Source organism: Poromitra crassiceps, assembly GCF_964638095.1.
Source record: "Poromitra crassiceps genome assembly, chromosome: 4".
Lineage (NCBI taxonomy): Eukaryota > Metazoa > Chordata > Actinopteri > Beryciformes > Melamphaidae > Poromitra > Poromitra crassiceps.
This window is the reverse complement of record NC_139626.1, coordinates 21,359,718-21,385,442: the sequence shown is the minus strand read 5'-3', so window position 1 is coordinate 21,385,442 and position 25,725 is coordinate 21,359,718. Positions and strand designations below refer to the sequence as shown.

At 45.4% G+C, this 25,725-nt stretch overlaps 2 protein-coding genes across 2 annotated transcripts in view; both read left to right on the top strand.

Moving 5' to 3' along the window:
• grin2cb (glutamate receptor, ionotropic, N-methyl D-aspartate 2Cb) overlaps positions 1 to 25,725 on the top strand; it is a gene marked incomplete at both ends in the record, with an annotated part of 353,829 nt that overhangs the window by 307,243 nt on the left and 20,861 nt on the right. The window contains 5 exons of the mRNA XM_083635815.1: positions 7,378 to 7,443; positions 7,708 to 7,896; positions 8,830 to 9,170; positions 10,409 to 10,523; positions 20,828 to 21,039. Of these exons, the coding sequence (XP_083491941.1) occupies positions 7,378 to 7,443; positions 7,708 to 7,896; positions 8,830 to 9,170; positions 10,409 to 10,523; positions 20,828 to 21,039 (923 nt within the window). The remainder of the gene's footprint in view (positions 1 to 7,377; positions 7,444 to 7,707; positions 7,897 to 8,829; positions 9,171 to 10,408; positions 10,524 to 20,827; positions 21,040 to 25,725) is intronic.
• Positions 21,989 to 25,725, top strand: part of LOC310774881 (ankyrin repeat and SOCS box protein 1-like) — a gene marked incomplete at both ends in the record, with an annotated part of 6,648 nt that continues 2,911 nt past the window's right edge. Inside the window, one exon of the mRNA XM_083634996.1 lies at positions 21,989 to 22,648. Coding sequence (XP_083491122.1) covers positions 21,989 to 22,648 — 660 coding nt within the window. The remainder of the gene's footprint in view (positions 22,649 to 25,725) is intronic.

Here is a 25,725-nt window from a genome sequence, read left to right as displayed (position 1 = left end):
TCTGTACTCTGCTCTTTGTTGGTGTGGACTGGTTTACACTGTGTTGACTTTTACAAATTCCATGATAGTTATGCTATGGAAAAGAGCACAATTGCTTTTGTATAAACTATGGGGTTACATTTTCTACTTGTTTAATGGTATTGGAATAGATTTGAGCAAAACCTTTTTGATGCTATGGTTGGTTGGTTTTCACTGTTGTTTTTCAAGTTTTTTTCTCCCATTCTCTTGTACTTGGCCAATTCCCCCTGATGTCCCGGTTGTTGCTCCAGCTCCTCTGCTGATCTCGGGAGAGCCATAGACTAGCACATACTTCCTCCGATACATGTGCAGTCAGTTGCCAACTGCTTCTTTTCACCTGACAGCGAGGAGTTTCACCGGCAGGATGTAGTGTTGGAAATCTACCACTGGACTGCCCGGACACCTGGCGTTCCACTGTTGAGAGTAATACTGTAACCGATATTAACAATTTCAATACGACGATTTCAGACGGACAAGCCCGTCTTTTATTGTCACACGAACATATACAGATGACACATTTCATCTGTTACAAAAAACACTGAAATGCAACAGGTATTTTTGACTTGTTTGATTACACAGAAACCAGTTTGATAGGAGAATAACTTGATTACAGTAGTGTACATAGTGATGATAACACCATTCAAATTAAATCTGTATTTGTTTATTGAACATTTATTTAACCAGGTACCGCCAGAGAAATTAAGAATCTCTTTTTTTCAAGGGTGATCTGGCCAAGAAAACAGCATCAAAATTATTTTTATTTACAAAAATGAACAAAAGAATGCAAAGTGCTCTGATAGGAAGGTCCAAGCCTATTCAAATGTTGACTAAGCAAAGCAAAAACATCTATGTGTGTTTGTCAGTAAACGGGAATAAAATTGCCTATGAACCATGAATCTTATGGATTTTTGAGGCAAAGTACCTAAACATAATAAAACTGCATTGCTGAGTTTAAATATTCCAGTGGATGGGGCGTCCCCGGTGGCTCACTGCGTACCATGTAAGGCATATATGTAAGGGTTAATGCACGACGAGGTGTACATTATCACTTTTTAAGGGACGACGCGAGAGGCGTGAACCGTCCGAGGCGAAGCCGAGGATGGTTTGCCTCCGCGAAGTCCCTTAAAAAGTGATAATGTACACCTCGAAGTGCATTAACCCGCTTATACCATGGTCACTTGCCAACAAAACAATAAGACCAGTCATTTATATTTCCATGTGTAATAAATAAAGCAATCTAAATGGCTAAATGTCTGTAAATCAGTCTTCCACGAAATAAAATAGTCCCTCCCACCTGCACCACCCTCCGTTTTAAAGCCGACTCAAACATTAACTTTATCACAGGAATGCAGGTTTAACGATGTTTTGCGTTCTACATTAAATGAAGACATTACCGTTTGGCTGCTTGCTTTATTTTGTATGATAGATACGTATTGGCCAAGTATATTAACATTTAAGAGCGAAGAGTTTCAGGAAGTGAAACAGTGCAGCGGGGGCTGTATGTGGTGTGTCTCTCTCTCTCTCTCTCTCTCTCTCTCTCTCTCTCTCTCTCTCTCTCTCTCTCTCTCTCTCTGGGCTCGCCCCCGCTCGTGCACGAGCCGAGGGAAATCTCCTCTTTGTCGCCGAGAAGAGCCTGGTGACGCGAGGTTAAAAATCTCCGAAACGAAAATCAAAATTGTAAATAAGAGTTATTTTTTATAAACTGAGCACACAGGGGTGATTTAAATACTTACTTTGACCGAGTCCATTTTTTTCTCAACATCCAAAATTGTCATATTAACCCTTAACGGGGGTATAGAGCTCAAACAGCTCTCTTGATACCACTGTGAAACTATGGCGCATTGATATGAACGGTGAACAGACCATTTAGCTAGGTGTCCATTATCACTGTACAATATCACAAAATAATGGACACCTTGCAGCCAATCAGAATCGAGTATTCACCCAGACCATGGTATAAATATATTTATAAAACGGCTCTCTCAAATCAAGCAATCTGATTGGTTCACAGCCATTGTATAATTCCAGTAACCGAGTTCAATAACCCATGGCCATGGGTTATTGGTTGCCATGGCAACTCTCTTACTAAGAGAGTAATAATAAGGCTTACCTCAAATGACAACGTAGAAAAAAAAATGGCGGAGACAGCTGTCAGATCCTTGTGAATCGATCTTCGCTTATAACTTTACTAATACTTCGCAGAAAATGATGTTTTGTACAAGAATAATGTCTTCTTTGCAAAAGAAAGGCTGTTAACCCCGCATTTAACCCCGCATTTAACCCCGTAACGTTAGTTGGTGTCGGCTTTGCAGAAAGCATTCAGCTTCTCAGCAAGCGCTGAGAATGCAGCGCTGCGGCTGGAGCTGCCTGTCGGGGATTCCAGAAAGCTCTCAGCTACTCAGCAAGCGCCAGGATTGGCCAATGTCAACTTCAGTCTCCAGAACGATCCAATCAAATCACCGGCATGTTCTTGCGGTCCCGCCTTACAGTAGTGTTTCAACTGACTCTATCAGAATGACATGCCAGTCGGAGTCGGACTTATAGTATTATTATTATTATTATATTATCATACTTGGAAACCGTTTTATAAAAGCAATATAGCACTCGAGCTGCGTGTGTTGTGGAATATATCCCCCTGCTCAGCAGTTATCCCACTCGGCCTGCGGCCTCGTGGGATAACAGCTGATCAGGGGGATATATTCTTCACAACACACTGGCTCTCATGCTATATTGCTTAAATATATTCCAGTGGATAACATTGTTTATTACAATTTGAAGCTGTAGCTGTCAGCAGCAGATTAGAACGTGACAATTAAGTGATGTGAAGTGAGTGATGACATGGGCCAAACACCTCTCTCCATAGAACACACTGTAGTTTATATTTGGGTTTGGTTCTGTGGCCACTGGCCAGACTGACCCGCTTTCTCTGTCTCTCTCTCTGTCCTTCTGTACCCCCCTCTCTCTCGCTCTCTGTGTGTGTGTGTGTGTGTGTGTGTGTGTGTGTGTGTGTGTGTGTGTGTGTGTGTGTGTGTGTGTGTCTCTCTCTCTCTCTCTCTCTCTCTCTCTCTCTATCACTCACTCACACACACGTGGTCCAGAAACCGCACTCAGAATTCCAAAACCAGGTCATAAGAAGCCCAGAGCCGCTACTCAGTATCCCCTTTGGAAACTGGTTTCTGGCGTTTGGGAATGAAACGTTGCCAGATATCATGTTAATGATCATGTCACTGCAAAGCTTGACAGCATGGCCCATTTCAATAAGGCAGCCAGTGGTATCCCAGAATAGGATCAAAATGGAAGGAAATGCATTGTACACTTCTTTGGTTTCTGATTTTATTTGTGTGTGTTTGGCATTCCTGAATTAGCAGTAGTTAGTTGGCTTTACTTAGAAATTCAAAAAGTGGGGGAGGTTGATAAGCTATCCAGAAGGTTAGCACTTAAGCCACCTGCATAACATTGAGGACATCCACATTCACTTTGTCATTTGCGTGCTTACTTGCTATATCAGGCATGTCCAAAGTCCGGCCCGGGGGCCAATTGCTGCCCGCGGACCGATTTTAAGTGGCCCTCGGCTTGTCTCTCAAAATATACTATGTGGCCCTCCACACAGTACTGATTAATCAAGCAGGTTCAGTTTGCATTTTGTCCGTTCACCTAACAATGACAGCACTACCATTACATTTTGTACAAGCACCAACTAGGAACAGCACAGGCAGAACTAATGTTTCCAGATGGTAAACAAAATGCTTAGAGTACAATTGTATTGTATGTGATTTTTTAATAACCCATATGATGCGAGAAGCAGCTCCATCCCCCACCCCCCTGGTATTTTCACATGATCTAATCTGGCCCCCATTCAAAAAAGTGTGGACACACCTGAGCTATATGCATCTCCAATTTGTGATTAGCGTGTGATTCTCTGTTAAAACAAATTGCTGACGTGTAAAGTACACATTTTCTACCACACAAGAAAAAGAGCAAAGGGATTGTTTCAGATTGAAGATAATGTGATTCCGTGTGATGTTGCTGAGCTCGTGTGATGTTGCTGAGCTCGTGTGATGTTGCTGAGCTCGTGTGATGTTGCTGAGCTCGTGTGATGTTGCTGAGCTCGTGGGAGTGTTGCTGAGCTCGTGTGATGTTGCTGAGCTTGTGGGAGTGTTGCGGCAGCCGGCAGGGTGACCCTATAGCGAACCTATACTCACACGCAGAGGCTGCCACTGTGACCGTAGCACTGTTTGCAATCACGTAATACAGATGAAGCCCGCCTCTCTATGTCGCTGCATTGAAAAGCCTGAGAGCGTTATAAACGGCAACATCTGCTTCACGATGTTCTTACGGAGGGTTGCGCTTGTGCATGTGCGCGCCGTCATCAATCGGTTTCTAGATGCTTTTTACTCGATGTGAAGATGGGTTTGAGATGGACGCGAGGGCTAACATAATGTAGACTACACACTTTACGGGAAGGGCCGGAGTGTAGGATGACATGCGTGACATGATATGTGTCAGATTGCGCGGCGTACGTATGCGAGTGTGTGATTGAGCCTGCCTGTGTGTGTGTGTGTGTGTGTGTGTGTGTGTGTGTGTGTGTGTGTGTGTGTGTGTGTGTGTGTGTGTGTGTGACCTGCTTACGGTTTGACCCGTGCCAGTTCTCCCCGGGGCAGGAGAGGAGTGTGTGAGCAACCACCATGTCCACCATCTCCCTGTCACATTACCATACGTTCCTGCCGTCGGCCCGCTAATTATGTCTGTGTGTGACGGCCCCGTTGCCAAAGCGGTGAGAAGCAGACATGTCTTCAGCGGAGGGGGGATGGGTGGAGTGGACAGGAGAGAGAATGGACGGAGACAGAGAGGGACAGAGAGAGAGGGGGGGGGGGAGTAAACGGTGTGTGTGTGTGTGTGTGTGTGTGTGTGTGTGTGTGTGAGAGAGAGAGAGAGAGAGAGAGAGAGAGAGAGGTCATTTGTAGTAATCCTCGTTCAATTTCACTGTGAGGAGGGAATGTGGCCCTTACGCACGTTTTGTTTTGTTCAATATCTAAGACACAGCTAATTGGATTTTGATGAAACTTGGCGCGACGATGTAACTCGCCAGTATGATTGGCCCAAAGGGGGCGCTGCATTATTCGTTCTATAGCTCAGACACAACTGATTGGATTTTTATGAAATGTCTTGAAATGATGCGTCTCACCGCTCTGCTCTGGCATGATCAGAATGACACACCGATTGGCACTACAATGACAGGTCAACACAAGGTGACAGGACTTCTCGTAGCTAGTCTACTCTGCTGTGTAGCACAGGCAGTGGTCTACAATGGAGCCTCGGCGAGCGCGGCTCAAACAGCCCCAGACACATGGAGCTGGTGAAGAGAGTGAAGGAGAGAGAGCTCTGATGTTCCTGTCGTATTCCTCTGGCTCACAGCTCCCTGGGGCTTTGAGGAGCCTCTGAGCTGTACGAGAGAGGAACAGGAACAGGAAGGAGAGATGACAGTTGGTCCCATATGGCACTTGACAGTTTAACGCTAGTCTCTCATCTACTGTCTCTCTCTTTCTCTTACTCTCTTATTCCCTCTGTCTCCCATGTATGACTAAAGATTCCTGCATCTCCATACATGTGACTGGAAGGTCGCTGGTTTGAATCCCCTCGGAATGTGTGTGTGTGTGTGTGTGTGTGTGTGTGTGTGTGTGTATATAGCTGAATGGGTGAATGATGCTCTCCTCCCCTCACTCAGCAACTACTGTCGAGCAGCCCTTGAGCAAGGCTCCAGATGACCTCAGTAGTAGACTGTGGATATACTGTGCAGCACTGGTGTGTACTGTAACTGCAATCAACTGTATGGCGGTGAAGCAGGGCATCACCTCAAAGGTTAGAGGTTAAAGTTCAAGGTTACAAAATGGGTTCTTCTCTCTCCGTTACGTTTTCTGCTCCTTTTGGTCCATATCCAGCCTCTTTAACACTCTTCTCCATTTCCGTCCTCTTTGCATTGCTCCACCTCTCCCCACAGCCTACTTTGTCTGATCCAGAATGTTCTTTGAAGGACGCAGGTTCAGTGACTCTAATAACTCTCTTGTCTCAATGTGTCGACACACACACACACACACACGCGCACGCGCACACGCACACGCACACACGCACACGCACGCGCGCACACACACACACACACACACACACACACACACACACACACACACACACACACACACACACACACCCACACACACAGTATGCTAATGCTCTAGCCATTCCGGACTCTAATGAGCTTTGGGTCCGCCCATTTGTGACAGAAAGAGAGCAGCAGGACGAAGCGTTTGAGTGCAACTCTAATCTCAACACTGCGTCTCCTACGCTCCCAATCCAAAGGGGTTTTAGTGCTTCATACTGTACATCATAATGTTTTTAAAATCTACTGTAAATGTCAAATTGTTGTCAGAAATGTCAAAAACTGCTATGGCATATGTTTTGTCACATTTGTAAACTTATCTCGGTCTTTTATACATCATGGTGGATATATGAGGGTTTCATGGCATTTAATAAAAACAAGTTGAGCCGCCAGGTAGAGAAAATTGTCCAAGCACCACTCACTATCTATGTTGTCCCTTTTTTTCCCATCTCTCCATTCAGAACAATCCTGTGGCTTTAGTAGAAAAATGGTGAACCGTAATGATTATGTGAGAAAATATTGATTGAATGAGAATAATGGATACTGAGGTTCGAACCCCAGTTTGTCCCAGGTCCTTTCCGTGTGGGTTTCCTCTGGGTGCTCCGGTTATGTTAGGGTTAATACTCCTAACATCCTAATAACATCTACTAGGCTTGTCGACTCCAGGAAGAATAGCTGCTGCAATGCTGTAGCTAATGGTGATCCAAATCAACTTAAAACTTAAACTGATCAGACTCAAGAGAATAAGTCATCAACATGCATTGCCCATGTCCTGTATTGGTGAAATGAGCACAGCCGTGTTGTTGCTACTGTACAATGAGAAGTGATAGGCAAGTGCAAATTTTGATAAGTCTCTGATGTCTCCTCTTTTGGTTTAGCTGATTTCTCACTGATTCTCCCTTTTGTTATGACAGAAAGTTAGATATCCCGCTGTCATGGAGACACTTTGAAGATGTGCTCTTTTTTAAGTTGTACGTGGCTTTATATATATTTTTTCCACGTAGATGCATGTTTGTCAGTCGGAAAGTGAAATAAGGCTGTTTTTCTAAATATTTGAAAATGCCTCTTCAACATGCATGAGAACACAGGCCGCAGGTTGGCCCTTCAACATCAGGATCATGACTGCTTATTACTGTACTTTCACAACAAGGTCTGTGTTTGACAGCAGTCATCCTCTCTCAGCGAGATTCTCTTGCCTTTTATAGGCTGAGGGATCCACCTTCCTGCAGATGGGAGCCTCTCTGGAGCAGCAGATCGTCTGCATGTTCAAGGTACAGCAATGCTATCTGTTTATACATTATGTTCACGAGCACTGATAATCAGACCTCAGATACTTAGAAACAAGACGCTTTGTGTTACTTTTAAACATCTTGTCACATCTGCAGCGTAAAGTCTATTCACAACATACTTGACACTATCTGGTTCATGTTATGGTTGCAATGATTCTGTATCTACATTTAATTGAATCACATGTCAGTGACACATTATAGTTGATATTTATATTATTTCTTTATTTTAATATGTCCCTGTTTCAGCTGATGGAGGAGTACGACTGGGGCGAGTTTGTGGTAATCACCAGCTATTTGCCAGGATATGACACCTTTGTGGATATAGTCCACTCCTATACAGACACTTCCTACTTCCTGTGGAATCTACAGGACGTCCTGTCTCTGGAAATGTCCGTCGGGGCTAATGATGTCAGGACCAAACGCATGCTTTCGCAGGTACGACGGAATATACTGTAGGCCTATATACTGCATGTTGTTGCTAAACTTTACAAATGGTAACTCAATAGTATACATTTAATCGTGAAAATAATAATATTTTTTAATTAACAATAGTTTGGGCATCCGGTTTAGTATAGCGGTAGATTCCCTGCCTACCAACACGAGGGTCACAGGTTCGCACCCCCGTGTTACCTCCGGCTTGGTCGGGCGTCCATACAGGCACGATTGGCTGTGTCTGCGGGTGGGAAGCGGGATTAAGGGTATGTGTCCTGGTCCCTGCACTAGTGCCTCCTCTGGTCAGTCGGGGCACCTGTTCGGGGCGGAAGGGAACTGGTGGGAATAGCGTGATCCTCCCACGTGCTACGTCCTGCCGGTGAAGCTCCTTGCTCTCAGGTGAAAAGAAGCGGCTGGCAACTGCGCATGTGTCGGAGGAAGCACGGTGCTAGTCTACGGCTCTCCGCAGATCGGGAGAGGGTGGAGCAGCGACCGGGGCAGCAGGGGGGTAAATTGGCGAAGTACAATTGTGGAGAAAATGGAGAAATATCATAAAAAAGGAAAAAGGTTTGTATAGGGCTTTCTCAAAGACTGGAGTTACTTAAAATACATATCTACAAGGAAAATAAAACAAGAAACAAAATCAATTTGTTTAAGTGAAGGGGAAAAAGAAATAGTCATAGTAACAGGACTTAGTCATAGTAACAGGTTTCAAGTAGTCTAAGTGCCAATTATCTCTATCATGGTAGGTCATTTTCCTTGCAGTGGTTTCCAATTCTGATTTGGTCTCGCAGGTCTCGCTAGCCTATTGTATCCTCAACTGGCCCTGTACACTACCTGTTCCACATTGAGTCATACCGAGGGTTAACGTTGCTGGCTGATTGGATTCTGTCCTCTGGGTTTCCATTGATAGATTCAGTCCTTTTTTGTCTGTAGGTGGACTCTCAGGTCCTGCTGGCCTACTGCTCCCATGAGGAGGCGCAGTATTTGTTCCGTCAGGCGGCCGACGTGGGCCTGCAGGGGCCGGGCTACATCTGGATCCTGCCCAGCCTGGCTGTGGGAAACCCCGACAGACCCCCGCCCATCAGCTTCCCCGTGGGCGTGATCAGCATCATAACGGACCACTGGAGAAAGAGCCTGCGGCAGAGGGTGAGGGAGGGCGTCGCCATTGTGGCGAAAGGGGCCGAGAGCTTCAAGAAGCAGCAAGGGTTTGTCCCCGAGGGACACAGTGACTGCAACACGCCGGCTAAACACTCTGACAACTACACTCTGTTCAGGTGAGAGGGAACATGTATGCCATGGTGTGTAATTAATATATATATATATATATATATATATATATATATATGGTATAGGCTAACAGGGGTACAGCCACACACCAATTATATGACAAATTGATATTGATATACTGTATAGTGCTGTCTTACTATAAGACAGGAGGGCTTTACAAGACACTCGCACACACTTTTCATGTGAGCTTACAAGCACATGGCGAGAAGTGAAACTATGCTAAAATAAGTTGCCCCTCTATTCCACGTGGTCTGAAATGTAAATTGGCCTGGATTTATTAGTCAGAGCTCAGTCATGGCTGAATCTCCTAACAGACAGAGAACGGGGTGTGGGCGCTGGAGTTGTGACCCCCCCATATCTTCAGTGCCTACTGCCAAGGTGGGCTATCTCGTCGAAAGGGCCTTTCTGTGTGGAGTTTGCATGTTCTCCCCGTACCCCCCAGGGGGTTCCTCCGTACATAACCCCCCACTAAAAACATGCAGAAGATCGTCATCCGACCAGTGACAACAACATCTGAAGTTGGTCCAATGAAGGTCCCCGGGTGCTGGAAAGAAATAGCGACCACTGCTCCTGGCCTGCCCCCTGGAGGAAAGGACAAGCCTGGATGGGTCAAATGCAGAGGACATATTTCACCGGCCACCGTCAGCATGAGTGTGTGTAGTGGCCACATGCATGTGTTGTAGTGTGTTGTGTGACAATAAAGACGGGCTGCCGTCTGAAATCGTGTTAATCGTGTTTAAAGATGCGTCTGTCTCAGCAGGCACATCCTGCACTCCACCAATCAGCTAACTCTATCATCCTGCCCTCCACCAATCAGCTAACTCTATCATCCCCTAATGAGTGACTTCCATTCTCCCACATTAGATTAAAGCCTCCCAGGGGAGCTTTAGGTTTAATTAAGATGTGCTTGTTGTAGGTGGGCGTGCACTTGTGTGTGTGTGTGTGTGTGTGTGTGTGTGTGTGTGTGTGTGTGTGTCTGTGTGTGCGTGCGCGCGCGCGTGTGTGTGTGTGTGTGTGTGTGTGTGTGCGCGCACGTGCGTGCGTGTGTGAGTGTGGGTGCATCTGTACGTGAATATTCAAATTCCTGTGTGCTTGCATGTAGACTCAAAGTTTCTTGATTGTATATTATTTACTTTCTCTGCGTGTGTGTGTGTGTGTGTGTGTGTGTGTGTGTGTGTGTGTGTGTGTGTGTGTGTGTGTGTGTGTGTGTTAACGTGGGTTGCAGGCACATGCTGAATGTGACGTGGGACAACAGGGACCTGTCGTTCAACAGCCAAGGCTTCCTCACCAACCCTTCCATGGTCATCATCACTCTGGACCGAGAGAGGCTCTGGGACAAGGTAGGCTACTGGGCACCCCAATTACAAATACATACTGGCACCCATGATACTGGGACAACAGAAGCTCAAATACAGCACAAGGGACAGAGCAAGACATACAATATATCAGTTTGTTGTAGCAGTGCACCTTGGTATAGTGATACTGAGAAGGATGAAATGAATGAAATACTGGAGGCGGCTGCAGCTCAGGAGGTAAAGCGGGTTGTCCACTAATCGCTTTGGATAAAAGAGGTTGGTGGTTCGATCCCCGCCTCCTCCAGTCCACATGTCGAAGTGTCCTTGGGCAAGACATTGAACCCCAATTTACCAAATCTGTCTTATGGTGAATAGCCATGAAATCTGATACTAACAGTCAAAAGTGGATATTTGTGACTAGTATTTTGTAGAGGACCGAATGAAGAAAAGAGTCTGGGGCGCTGGGTAGTGTAGCAGGAATAGCACTCGCCTATACCACCGCGGAGACCCGGGTTAAATTCCCGGTAGCGGTCCTTCTGGCTTGGTCAGACGTTCCAGCAGACACAATTGGCCGTGTCTGCGGGTGGGAAGCTGGTGGGGAATGAGTCCTGGTAGCTGCACTAGGGTGCCTGTTCAGGGGAGGGGAACTGAGGGGAAGAGCGTGAGTCTCCCACGTGCTACATCCTGGACTGTGAAAGTCCTCGCTGTCAGGTTAAAAGAAGCGGCTGGCGACTGCACATGTATCAGAGGAAGCATGTGCTAGTCTACTGCTCTCCCCAAATCGGCAGAGAGGGTGGGGCAATGACTGGGACAGCAGGGGGAATTGGCCAAGTACAATGGGCTACATGCACAACTCCACTACTTCCTGAAATTAGTACAGCTTCTTTATTTCCTGTCATCACTATTGGATGAACTGATTAATGTCAGGTGTGCTTCAGTCACAACAATGATCAGGCACACCTGATTAATCAGTTCATCCAATGGTGTAGGACAGGAAATAAAGAAGGTGTACTAATTCCAGGAAGTAAAGAAGTTGTGCATGTAGCCTATTAGTAAGAAAAAGCAGAAAAAACCTGATTTTAAAAGAAAGGAAGAAAGCTTTTTCTCAACTGGAATTTGCTCTCTTGCTCTTACTCTATCACTTGCTCTGCCTACATGTCAAATCAAGTCCAGGCCGATTCTCTTGGGGTTTGTCGAAAGGCATTTTGGAAAATGTAGGAAATCGCTAACGGAAGCAGAAGAAGTACCGTAAATTCCGGACTATAAGACGCACCGGTCTATAAGCCGCACCTTCAAAGGTGACTATTTTTTTCTTCTATAAGCCGCACCGGTCTATAAGCCGCGGGTGTTTTGATGTTTAATTACCATATGTAAGGCTTCGTGCACAGAGGGGATTGTCGGGATCGATGGCTGTTTGGGGAAGCTCCCATTTATTAACATTTCAACAAAACAAAAGTCAGGTCACTAATCCCCAGACAAAATCACACATTGTGGTATTTTTTGTTTTTTTTACAGTGCACACAGTGTCCGCGGTGTGGTGAAAAGAGGGCAAGAGAGGAAATTAAAACAGAAGTGGATTTATAGTTAGAAAGAGTGCTAAAGATAGTCCGGTCTGGTTATGACGAGTCTCGCTGGGTACAGTACGCCAAAGCGATATCCATTGACTCGATGATGCTGTTGTATGTTGCGCGTTTCTGTTGCACCAACGCGGAGAGGTCCTGCCGGACGAAAAAGCGAAAAAGCTGCTTCTTCCCCGCAGCCTGGAGGATGAGTTGACGGTCGGGCCAGCGGAGTAGGCAGATGAAGATGGCCCTCGGTGGCAGGCCGGGGTCTGGACGTGGCCGAGGCGCCCGGTGTGCGGGAGAAAGGAGGAGGAGGAGAAACCGCCACCTCCACAGCCAGCCACCTCACACACCCCAACTGTTTAATAGTGCCCGGCTCGCATGCCTCTCGGTCGGCTGGCCGGACAATATGCACCCCGCTGCAGCAGCAGCAGCTTCGGGAGGTTTTCTCACTGTGTTCGGGACTTCGGCTCTAACTCGGCCAGATGGCTGGACACGAGTGAAACTCTTCACGGTTGCATTATTTTCTTTAGTGAGTGAGTGGATGGACTTCTGCACGTTTTCAAACTTGTTTTCAAGCTGCTCAAAACCTCTGAGCGATGTCGGACTTAATCGATAGTGTTTCACGGAGTAAAAGTTTAGCCCAAGCGGTGTATCTCCAGCCTCCAGCAGGTGAGTCATTTCCTCATTCATGGCGTGATTGCTTCGTCTTTTTCTTTCTGCTTACCTGTGTTGTGTTATGTTATGTTATGTTATGTTGTTAAAAGAGGGCAAGAGAGGAAATTAAAACAGAAGTGGATTTATAGTTAGAAAGAGTGCTAAAAAAGAGAGATTTTTTTTTTTTTTTGGAAAAAATCCATAGATAAGACGCACCGTTATATAAGCCGCAGGGGGCAAAAAAGGCCAAAAAACGGGAAAAAAGCCGCGGCTTATAGTCCGGAATTTACGGTAGATGAAAACCTTACAAAAGAACTCCTGAAATTGAATATCACAGATCGATGGTAACAGTATAACTGTGTGGATTTTGCCTTTAAGGTTGGCCTACAGGTAACAGATGTGTATTGGTAAGGGCTAGGGGTCAGGGGTCAGGAAGAAAATGTAAGTAAAAGAAAAAGGTGCATCTGTGTGTGAAGGGGTATCTTTCTCCTGGTGGACCAAGCTGTTTCTTGTGCCCTTGCCCTTCTCTCGGGGGTTTCTCTCTCTACACACGCACGCACGCACGCACGCACGCACACACACACACACACACACACACACACACACACACACACACACACACACACACACACACACACACACACAGACACACACACACACACACACACACACACACATGAACGTATGCACGCACGCATGCTTACTTCCCAAGGGTGTATTGAAAAAGTGAGACTAAACAGAGTCCAGAGAGTGTAATCTCACAGCTACAGTTGAACTCATTTATTCCTGCCCTGGAAAGACCAACCTAGTTTATCAATGTCACCTCCTGGCCGCTGTGTGTGTGTGTGTGTGTGTGTGTGTGTGTGTGTGTGTGTGTGTGTGTGTGTGTGTGTGTGTGTGTGTGTGTGTGTGTGTGTGTGTGTGTGTGTGTGTGTGTAATTGTGTTTGTGTGGCCTGTGTACACACGTGGTTTGTTTGTTTGTGTGCGTGCGTGCGTGTGTGCGTGCGTGTGTGTGTGTGTGTGCGTGCGTGTGTGTCTGTGTGTGTGTGTGTGTGTGTGTGTGTGTGCGCGCGTGTGTGTCTGTGTGTGTGTGTGTGTGTGCGCGCGTGTGTGTGTATATCTTGAAGCCTCCACGGTCCACCATAATACAGCCATAACTCCAGAGCTTCACCTCATCCAGCATGTCCACATGTTGAGGATGTAGAAACAGTTGATGCTGTAATACTGCTGCTCTCACATCAGCAGCCACCTGCCACCTGGGCAAAAATTCAATCTATGGTTTATGGTTTCAGTGGACTCATATTGTGATCACATGAAGATATTTTAATATTGTGACACACATTTCTGCTGCCTATGACAAGCAAATTTGACTTAAAGACGTTGATAAAATGATATTGTCTAACATTACCATTCGGTTCAATGAGATGAACATTATAGACCATTTTCACGGGGGCCATTTTGTGTCGAAATGGCAGGGTAAACACAGGTGCAAGCAAAACACTAATGAGGGTTTCCAACTTCCAATGATGGAAGCTCCGTCGGGTTCCCGGCAGCGCGCTCCCCATGTTTGAAGTAAATCCGATGAACAGTTCTCGAGATAAACTGTTTTTTTGTGTTGTCAGTAGGTGGCGCTATGACTCTGCACATGTCCTAAATTGGGCTCCCTCTGGTTCCCGGCAGCGCAATCCCCAAGTTTGACATTGATCGGATGAATGGTTCTCAAGATCCTGTTTCTTGTGTTGCCAGTAGGTGGCGCTGACCCTGCACTCCGTTAGGTCCTCCTAAGCACATTCACTGAGTTTGGAGGCGGTCAGAGTAATGGTGTGCGAGTTATGGCCATTTAAAATCTAAAACATTGCTGGAGCTATGGGCAATTTTTTTCCCTTCCCCACGCCAGTATCATGTCAGACCCCTGAAAAGTGTTTTGGCAAAGTTTGGAGGCGATCGGAGCAATGGTGCACCTTACAACTCTGGACATACGGACAGACATGCGTACAGCTCTCCAATTATAGTAGTATAGTTTACCATTAGTGCTGATGAATACAGAAAACATGAATAGACTTCATATCTAAATTGCTGCTGAAACCCAGTACCTCTTAGCCTTCACAAGTGCATCACATTGGATTGAAGGACTTCTCAATGCGAATGTTACACTTTGCAAAGTGATATTGATTCCCACCAGCCCAACCAATAGAGTACCGCAGGAATGAGTCCAGATTAGTAGCACATACGTGTAAACGGCAATGGGATTTTGGTTAAATGCATGATTACATGGCGGTGATTTCTGGGTACAAAAATACATCATCCCTGTGGTACTCTATAATACCACCATACTCGCACGCACGCACACACACACACACACACACACACACACACACACACACACACACACACACACATACACATACACACGCACGCACGCACGCACGCACGCACGCACGCACGCACACACACACACACACACACACACACACACACACACACATACACACACGCACGCACGCACGCACGCACGCACGCACACACACACACACACACACAGACACGTCTAAATTCAGTCGATCTACTCCCCATCCTCTCTCCGTTTCATTCCTCCCTCATTACACACTGATCTCTCACTACCTGTTCTTTCCCTCCACCCCCTCCTCAATTTCCTCCCTCCCCCTCTACCTTGCTTTCCTTATTAACTCCTGGCCGTTCTCTCCTTCTCTCCTGCTGCTCACGTCATGTAGCTCATCCATTATGGCGACAGGCTGCGGCGTAGCATGCTCTTTTCAAGCCCCTCTCCTCCAGTGACACCCTGACAGCTCAACACCTCCTCCCTTCCTTTTATGCCTTTCCTCTCCTCGTCCTCTTCTCTCACCTGTGGAATCTGCGCAGAGAAAAGGAGGAAAGTAGGAAACTTAAATGTATAGAAGATGGAATGGTGCGTGTACCACTTTCTCACTGTGATGATCATGTTGAGTACTAGAGTTGCAAACTTCCATTGTGCCGAGCTCTTGACTGAGACTTAGACTATTTTGAGATGCAGAGCAGGTGTCCTAATTGCCTCCTTGGCTGTGGGTGTTCAGCTGCAGAACCTGTAGAAGAAAATCACTCCATCATGAATAATATAAAAAATATCAGCACTCCAAAAGTTAAGTGCAAATTCTTTTCTCAGATTTAATTTTATTATTATTATTATTATTATTATTATTATTATTATTATTATTATTATTATTATTATTATTATTATTATTATTATTATTATTTAAGGCTAACGCCTTTCGGTGCCTTCATCAGAACATTATACAGAATGATGTACTCACTTAAAATCAATATCACACAATTAAGACATACAAAAATATATCATAGAAAAATAGCACTTCATAGAAAATAGTACATGTACATTTCCATAGCAGTGGGATAATATTACTTGTTAGGGAATGGCACATAGGAAAAAAAAAATTCCATGGCAGTCAGATATATATTTAATAAAAAATAGCATAGAAAGTAGTACATTTTCATAACAGTGAGATTAGGCTATATTATGATGACTGATGGTGACAATGATAGTGGTAGTGATAGATGATGAGACGATGATGATAATGATAATAATAATAATGACGATGACGATGATGATAACTATATGTAACAGAACACAACACAGCTCAAGAATTTCACACGTGTGTACTACATCGAGTACCTCTTATCATGTGGGGGGCGGCTGTGGCTCAGGAGGTAGAGCGGGTCGTTCACTAATCAGAAGGTCGGTGGTTCGATCCCAGGCTCCTCCAGTCCGTATGTCGAAGTGTCCTAGGGCAAGACACTGAACCCTGAATTGCTCCCGATGGCTGTGCTAGCCATAGATATATATAAAGGCTAGATGGCTTAAGGCGGAGTCACCAGCGTCGTTGAACGGCCGCCATCTTGCTACAGTGCCTTTCTGGTACGTTCTATGGTAGCTGGTGACCTGCACAGACAAAAATACTCATAACTCGCTGAAATCTTGACGGATTTACAAACGGTTTGGTTTATTACAAGCATATTCCGTTCCCGAGATACGACCAAAAAAAAAAAAAAACACTAAAAACACTATTTTTTTGATGGGCTCCAAATTACACCAAAATTAAACCGAAGCATCTCTGCCATGAGAGGGATTCAGGCACAAAGTTGCATGCAGTTTCATCCATTTCCCTAGGAGTTATGATCATCTGATGTTGCCATACTAACCCAACAACAGATGCTCATAACTCCTAGTAGCTCCCTGTAGCAAGATGGCCGTCATGCGACGACGTCGCTCTCCATTGGCCGGCAGCGCGGGTAAGCTATCTAGCCTTTATATATATCTATGGTGCTAGCACCCTGCGTGGCAGCTGGCCGCCTTCGGTGTGTGAATGGGTGAATGTAGGCACATTGTAAAGCGCTTTGGATAAAAGCGCTATATAAATGCAGTCCATTTACCATTTACCATGTGAAGGCGCCTTTAGCCTTGAATACAAAAAAGGAAATCTGAGAAAAGTCTTTCATTTGAACTTTTGGAGTGCTGCTATTTTCACTCATGGAGTGATTTTCTTCTACTTAAGACTATTTTGTTTTGGGTCACTGGCCACAAATGGATGAGATATTTACCCATATTTCTCTATTACAGAGATCTACCACCCCTTTACTGACCTTATTCTGTTAAATTCTCTTTAAATGCAAATAAGACAAAGGCGGCGTTTGCTGTTAGCTGAACAGATAACGTTGGCTGTGGCTCAGCAGGTAGAGTTCAGTTAGATCTCTGGCTCCTCTAGTACACATGTAGAAGTGTCATTTGGCAAGATATTGAACCCCAAATTGCTCCCAATGGTTGAGTCAGCACCCTGCGTGGTAGCTTGCTGCCATCGGTGTGTGTGAATGGGTGAATGTAGGAAATAGGCATGTGTTGTAAAGCGCTTTGAGTTGTGGGTAGACTAGAAAATATAAATGCAGTCAATTTACCAGAAGAACATGCACGCACATCCAGGCCAGAGAGGGCAGTGTAGCTTGAAACGTCACCTCGGTGCAATAAATAACTGAACTTCGGAAGCTCCGCAGTGTGTGAGCGGTTTCCCCTTTCATATTTGCCTATTGATTTTGTAGATACATGCTACCTGTGCTAGATTCCAATAACTACTGTAGGTATAGTGGGAGAAATACTGTATATCACCTCTAATTCTGACCCTATATCCCTTCCGATTCTTGAGATCAATTTGTTTCTAATACATTTGTCAGCGGGGGATCTGTGAAATGATCAATGTTTTCCCACTTCCTAGTATTTTGTATGATATTGCATCTGAGTACACAGCAGGACAGAGCTGCACTGTGCTTTTGCTCTTCCAGGTAGCGTTTCACTCCCTGAGGGAATTTCAACATCGCTGCCTCGGAATAAGTGTGTGTGTGTGTGTGTGTGTGTCAGGGCCGGCGCCAGGATGAAATGACTGAGGGGGCGGTTATAACTGGGGAGGGGGCAGATTTTTTTATTTTTTTTTAATATGATATTATTATATCATAAAACATAGGTTATATACCCGCTATGCCTATTTCTGGACTTTTTAACTATAATAACCTCTGAAAAGCGCAATAACAACACAAGAAAGACTACTATTCAAAATCAAATAAAACATTTATTTCACAGCAGCTTGCATAACGTGAAATGCGGGACCTGTCTGGAGCACTCTGAACATATATGTATATATGAAAAGTCATAGAATAAACAATTGTTGCAAAAACCGACAAAAAAATAAACAAAATAATAGCCAGTCAGTTAAATTAAAGAAATAAAGTGATCAGATGCGTTGTCTCCATCTTTCTGCTCATGGCATGCTGTGTGCTTGGGTGCAGCTGATTTCTCTCTCTCTCTCTCTCTCTCTCTCTCTGTGTGTGTGTGTGTGTGTGTGTGTGTGTGTGTGTGTGTGTGTGTGTGTGTGTGTGTGTGTGTGTGTGTGTTTGTTTGTGTGTGTGTGTGTGTGTGTGTGTGTGTTTTAATCACATCATGATCACTACAACATGTAAATAGCTACATCTCTGACACCTTGTGACAACCAAAGCACAGCAAATAGCGCTTCCCTGCCAATTCTGAAACAACAGAGCTATAGGGGGTAGCCTACATCAACTTAAACTGATCAAATTTGATGAAGACTGCAGAAACAGCAGCCGAAACATGTCAGGTACAAACATTGCCTAACTGGCCTTTATAGATGAACTATTCTATCAATTTTCTTTTTTTTTTAAGTGAGGGGGCAGAAAATTGAACTGAGGGGGCAAAGCCCCCTATCGCCCCCTCGTGGCGCCGGGCCCGGTGTGTGTGTGTGTGGGGGGGGGGGGGGGGGGGGAATTAAAATAAAGGTTTCTTATATGAAGTAGTGGGAAGTTCTAAGATATTAATATGCTATTTTAACATTGTACCCTATGGAATATAAAAAAAAGAGATAGAAATGATTGATCTCCACATGCTGTCATTCACAGACGGTGCAGAGATGCACAGCACAGCACTGCATGCACATCATGCATCAGCGTAGGTTTGTAAATCAGCACTGTGTGATGAAGGCAGTAGTGAGCTCTAGGGGGTTGGTACGAAAACAACGGCCTCCTCGTTAAGGATCTAACAAACTCAGCGAGCTCAGTGCAGTTCAGTAGGACGGGTTGATGTGACAGAGTCCTGTTAAGGCTCTCAGACAGCGGGTTTCACAGAGCTTAGCGCTGACACAGAGGGGATTACTCATTGTGCCTTTGAACTCGGATGTGACAGTATACAGGGATTCAGGTCCGGAGTGGTTCCCACTGAAGCTCAGCCATTCACAGTTTCCTCCCCTTAGCTGAATAGAGTCTGCTGGCTCTCTGGCTCTCTATTTTTCAATTCAATTCAATTCAACTCAATTCAATTCAATTCAATTCAGTCAGCTTTATTGGCACAGTGAGATGTTCCTTTGCAAAACCAGTTATACAAGAACAGCAATTTTTTTTTAATAATAATAATAAATTACGGCTGTCAAAGTTAACGCAATAACGTGTCAACGCAAAAAAAAAACAACAACAAGTGATGGTGGAGCTCCGCTAAAACCAGGAAGCAGAGGAAAGCCACAGTCTCCCATCAGGATTGCATACGAAAAGCTGCAAGCTTGCTGGTCAAAGAGCTGGTACCCTGAAGGTAGCCCTTCTCAGGTGTTTCTTGTTAAAACCTGTTCTACTCTGCCTCTGATTGGCCCTGGTATTCTCAACCAATCATCACTCCTCATGCCTAAACCCAACCCATCGGCGCCGCTTTGAACTGTTGTTTAGAGAGAATCGACCCCCGGTCGACCCGTTTATAAAAAATAATTAAAAATGCTTATCAGCCTTGCTGACTTTCGAAACTCTGCACGGGAGACTGCAAGACTGTCCGGTAACTTGTGAGGAGTTTGAAATTTCGGTGCGACACTTGTAAAGTCCAGCGCGGATGACATCTTTGTGTCTTGAGACTTAATTTGGAACCTTAATTTGGTGCTTGTCTTATAGAACGGCTAGGCTAGGTACCGGAAGCTTTAACCCACCCGATGGCACTGAGAACGTGGACTCAATGGCGGCAGAGCAGCCTCACAATAAAAACTGGATTACTGAAGGAGTAATCCAGTTTGTGAGCTCCAGACCTCCAGACACGGAGAACCGGTCGCCCACCTGGCTTGATGAGAGTGCGGCCCCCGCCACTCCTCTCCCGAGAGCGCTAAACCTGTGACCACGGAAATTTGTGGTCAGAAAGGGGCACTGATGAACATACATAGTTACATAGTTGAGTGTAACACCAGCAGTGTCCTCCCTCAGAGACATTTGATTAGGTTCAGGATCCTTGAACATTTTTGTCTGAAAACGTCAGTTTTGCATGAAAACGACCTACATTCATATGCATGAATGAACTCTATTCTTTCATCTTCTCCATTTCCTCAAAGATGGCACATGCTAATTCTACTCTAAAAGAAAGAATAAGAGGACAGGTGGAGAGAGATGGAATGATACGCAGCAAAGGTCACAGGCGAGATTCACACCCACAACAAGCCCACGGTACCCGCCTTGACCCGCTGAGTCACCCAGCGCTGGCGGCGCATGATCATTTCTTCGTTTCCCGCCACCCCCACCCTCCCTCTCCTCTACAGGTGGGTACGTACGCACGGGGGATCCTCCAGGTCCGCTACCCGGTGTGGCCGCGCTACGGCAGCTTCCTGGAGCAGGTGTCGGACGACCGCCACCTGACCGTGGCCACGCTGGAGGAACGGCCCTTCGTCATTGTGGAGAACGTGGACCCGGGCACCGGCACCTGCGTCCGCAACACGGTGCCCTGCAGGCGCCAGTCCAACCGCACTGAGAGGTACACAGAAACACAAAAACTTATGTTTGCATTATAGATTTTTTCAACTTGACAAAATAAACATTCTAAATTTCTAAAAAAAGAAGTGGAAAAAATCACCAAGATTTGCAAAAATACTCCTTGGGGATTGTTCTTTTGATAAAACCTATTAGCCATACAAAAATAACCCCCCCCACCCCAAGGTGAACGCCATTTCCACCCCGGAAATACTATTTTTGGGGGCAACTTTGTGTAGAATTGTCCAATATGAATGATCTTGCTATTAAACCATACATTTATGACCACAGAGAAGCCATTTATTCCATGTAAATTTCAAAATGGCTGTCATTTTTACCATAGAATTTCACTGTCTTGATGATTCTGGTGTCAAATGACATGTTTTTAACAATGGAAGATTTAAACTTATACATCAGAATAACTTTTTATATCTCCTATGCAATTTACTTATTTTTGCCAGGCTGCTGGCCTACATCTGGCTCTTTCTGAAGGTCGGTCAGAAGGAAGCTGACAACATTCAAAATGCTTGAGTGACATCACTGATGACATCATTCACTGATGACATCACTGAATACATCACTCACTGATGACATCATAATTGCTCAAGTGACATCACTCGTAAGGCTGACTGGCTCACAACCCTGAGGACAAACCCCTGACGTCATCAGTGGCCGGCATTGGATATTATTAGTCTGTTCCCGAATGACTGGTCATCAGTGATGTCACTCGAGCCAATTGCGATGTAATCAGTGATGTACTCGAGCAATTGTAATGTCATCAGTGATGTCATCAATGATTGATGATTGATGATCATCATCATGATCATCATCATGATTGATGATTGATGATTGTCATCAATGATTGTGATGTCATCAATAAAGGATGTCATAAAGCACACTTCAATCCCTTCATAAGCATACACACACATAGGTACAGTGACAGAGCTGAAGGAATGGCTGCTCGAGCAGGGCAGGATGACAGGCAGCTCCACGATGCCGCAGATGCAGGAGACCTGGACAAACTGAGGATCCTGCTGCAGGAAGGCCACTTCAGAAGGCGGATCAATGAGCGGAAGTTTGGACGGCACACCCCTCTGTGGCGTGCAGCCAGGCAGGGTCACACTGCCTGTGTGGCCTACCTGATCACCCAGGGAGCCCAGGTAGATGTAGACTTCACACCTCTCAAAAGGGCTGTGTTTCATGGTCACTTGGACTGCGTCCGGATCCTCCTGGAAGCCGGGGCCAACCCCAACGGAAGTGGTCACTGCTCATACACCCTGGTCTACTGGGCTGCCTGGGCGGGTTGGCTGGACATACTGCAGGAACTCATCAGGTTCCGTGCCGCTGTTCCTGTTGACATGGCCAGCATTCACACCCTCAGGATGTCTCCTCTCTACATCAGTGCCGTCCGCCACCACCTAGGCTGCTTCCGCCTGCTGCTCCAGGCTAGTGTTCTGACCCGTGATGTGGCTTCTCACCTGCTGGAGGTGGTGCTGGGGTTCAGGTGCAACACGGTTGTCATCCAGCTGCTCCTGGACCACGGCGCCGACCCGGCACGGGTGACCTGGGAGCAGACACAGCTGGAGGAGAGGGCAGATCCCGAGGCGCTCGGGGTCTTTCTGGAGGCCAAGAGACGTCCTCGCAGTCTGGCCCACGTGTGTCGGATTCGGATCCGCCAAGCGCTGGGCACACATCACCTGAACCAAGTCCACTCCCTACCACTAACACAAGTGATGAAGGACTTCGTGCTCTACCAAGACTGACTTGAAGTTTATGGCATTTGTGGCTTTATGGTATGACTGTATCGCCCTAACCTGGGATGTTTATAACAAGGCTTCCGATGTTTTCAGCAAACTCAACCAGTATCTACCAACAATAGATGATGACGACATCTTGGAAAACTTTGTGGTCATGATGTATGACAGGTCCAGTACAGCTGATGCTGTTGATGCAAGGCTGATGCTCGGAAGCAGAGGCAGTACGAAGCCATCCCTCCTGATCTACTCCAGCATGTAAAGTGTGCTGCCTACCAGGCTGGATGCATATGCGATCAAAAGCACAAAGTCCTTCCGACTGGGGGTGGATCAAGAAAGGTGATATGTGGCAGATCTTGTGGACTGATCTTCCCCCTATTGCAGAGAGTTGCTAACAACTGACTAAGTGTGGACACAGATCTGAATGCCATGGAAGGTGCAAATGCTACAGCTTTGGTCTTGCTTGCACAGCACTGTGTAGCTACAGATGCAGATGTGAAGATTAGGCCCCATTTCAACCCAGAGCATAATGTTAGTTGATTTTACATGCACATTTTCTATAACATAATTGTTGATCCTCGAAAGTCAGATAAGGTTACAGAGCATTGTATGCAATTTCTAATAAAATTGTTTCTAACATAATGTTGTTTATGCATATTTTTCACATTACTTTAAACAAAAATATTACTGAAGGAGATATAAAAAGAATTTCTGATGTATAACTTTGACATCAGAATCATCAAAATCACCCTGGACAGTTTTTAAATGACAGCCATTTTGAAATTTAGGGTTAGGGTTAGTTACATAAATGTATGGTTTGATAGCAAGATCATTCATATTGGACAATTCTACACAAAGTTGTCCCCAAAATAGTATTTCCAGCGTGGAAATGGAAAAATCTTGATTTTTGCATGGCTAATAGGTTTTATCAAAAGAACAATCCCCAAGTATGTGTGCCAATTTTGGTGCTTCTTTCCATTTGTGAACGATTTTACAATAGAAGTGCATTTAATCTGCTCCACTACTAGCAACGCAATTCTGTGAAAACCATCTATAATCTAATGTGGGATGGGACACCTTTGGCATGGAAGTAAAACCTCACTATTTTTTTATATAAAGAACAAAATTTAACAGACTCAGACAGGAAAAAAACAAAAAGCAGAAAAACAAGGCTAGGCTAGTGTGAAAGCAACCCGGACTAAACACAAGAGCAAATATAGGAAGCGCCCGTGCATCATGATTAGAAGGCGGTAGAAGGGAGCAAACAAACAAACAAACACGCGCACACATGCACTGTACACTTGTGCGCGTCGCGCTGCGTGATGTATGTAGTCATAACAACAACAACACATCGATGTCTCTCCACAGGGCTCGCCTTTTCCTTCGGTACTGCCTCGCTCGTCTCATCTGCAGAATGAAATGTTCGACAGCTCGCTGCCTCATCTGCTGCTCATATTGGGCACATTCTTGTAAAATATTTATTTGATATTAACACCAAAGTAAAACCAGAAGTCCCAATATTGCAGGTGGTGTTGCTCCATGGTTTGTGTTTAGCAGATTCACTTGTGTTGTTGCTGTTGTTTGCAGCTGGCAGAAGAGGAGAGATTTCCCTTCTCTATTCTGTCCAATAGACGAGTGACTGTTTCGACCACGTCACATTGTTCAGAAAGTTTGGTGCGGTTGACAAATTGCTGTGTGAAAGCGAACCGGACCAAATGAAAAATGCAACAATGTTGCAACTTCATCTCCCCGAATCGCACCGAGTCCACCAGCTTATATGTGAAAGCGACCTACAGCAAGTAGGCCAGGAACGGGTCCCAGATAGTTGAGAATTTCTGAAGTGAGTTGGTCCTCAGGAACCTGAGTCTATGGAAGTAAAACCTCACTCATTCATTCATTCAGACACACACACATGCGCACACGCACACACATGTGCGCGCCGCACGCGCACACACACACACACACAAACACACACACACACACGCACACACACACACACACACACACACACACACACACACACACACACTCTTTCTTTCTCTCTGCTCTGTTCTGTTCTGTTGAGACATTTGCTCGGTGACTCCTAGACACTAAGGCAAATTTCCACACTTCATTAAACAGAGAGTAATTGTAAGCGCTGAATGTCTTCTGAATGCACCTCCACTGTTGCACTCAGATCACAGCATGACACAAAACAACCATTAAACAGCTATTACCTGTACCTCCAACTGGCACACGCTATTCTGCTTTCAAAATGCCATCAGCTGTTTTGTCGTTACACTAAATTGATGGGAGATGGAGAGATGCCGCTCTGGAAAATACTTGCACCTCGCTCTCTTTTAGACATAGTGGAGTGCTTTATAGCTCAGGAAAGAGAGCCCAAATGTTGTGAATCAACCATTCACAACAGGATAGTGAGCTTTCATACTATGTAGGCAGCTGTCAGGCTGCCTCTGGCACTGCCTCTGGTTCCATTTGCCGTCATTGCCAAAGCAAGTGCAAGCAAGTCTAAATCAGTGTATTCGTTCATGTAGCCTATGCGTAAATGCTGCACGTCTCAGTCATGCTGCTATGGAAACAATGGGACTTGCATTCTCACAAAATGCAGTTGCACATTTACTGCAAGAAAGACTGAATATTTGGGTCAAAACTAGACTTAAAGGAGAATTTCGGTTTATTTGAACCTGGTGCCCTCTCCTCACATTAATTATTATCTGACGACTCACCCAGTGTTCTCCGGTGCGATTTTGAGCCTCCTAGGCGTTGTTGTGAGGTAAATAGTGTCCAAGCCAGTCCTTGAATGGCGCTGCATCGGGGCCAGATGGCAGCGTGCTGTTACTCCATGTAAATAGACAGTTTTCTTCCCGTTTTCTACCCATATTGTCATCGAACCATGTTGTAAGATTTCTAAATCTATTCTCCGAAAAACGGGCTGA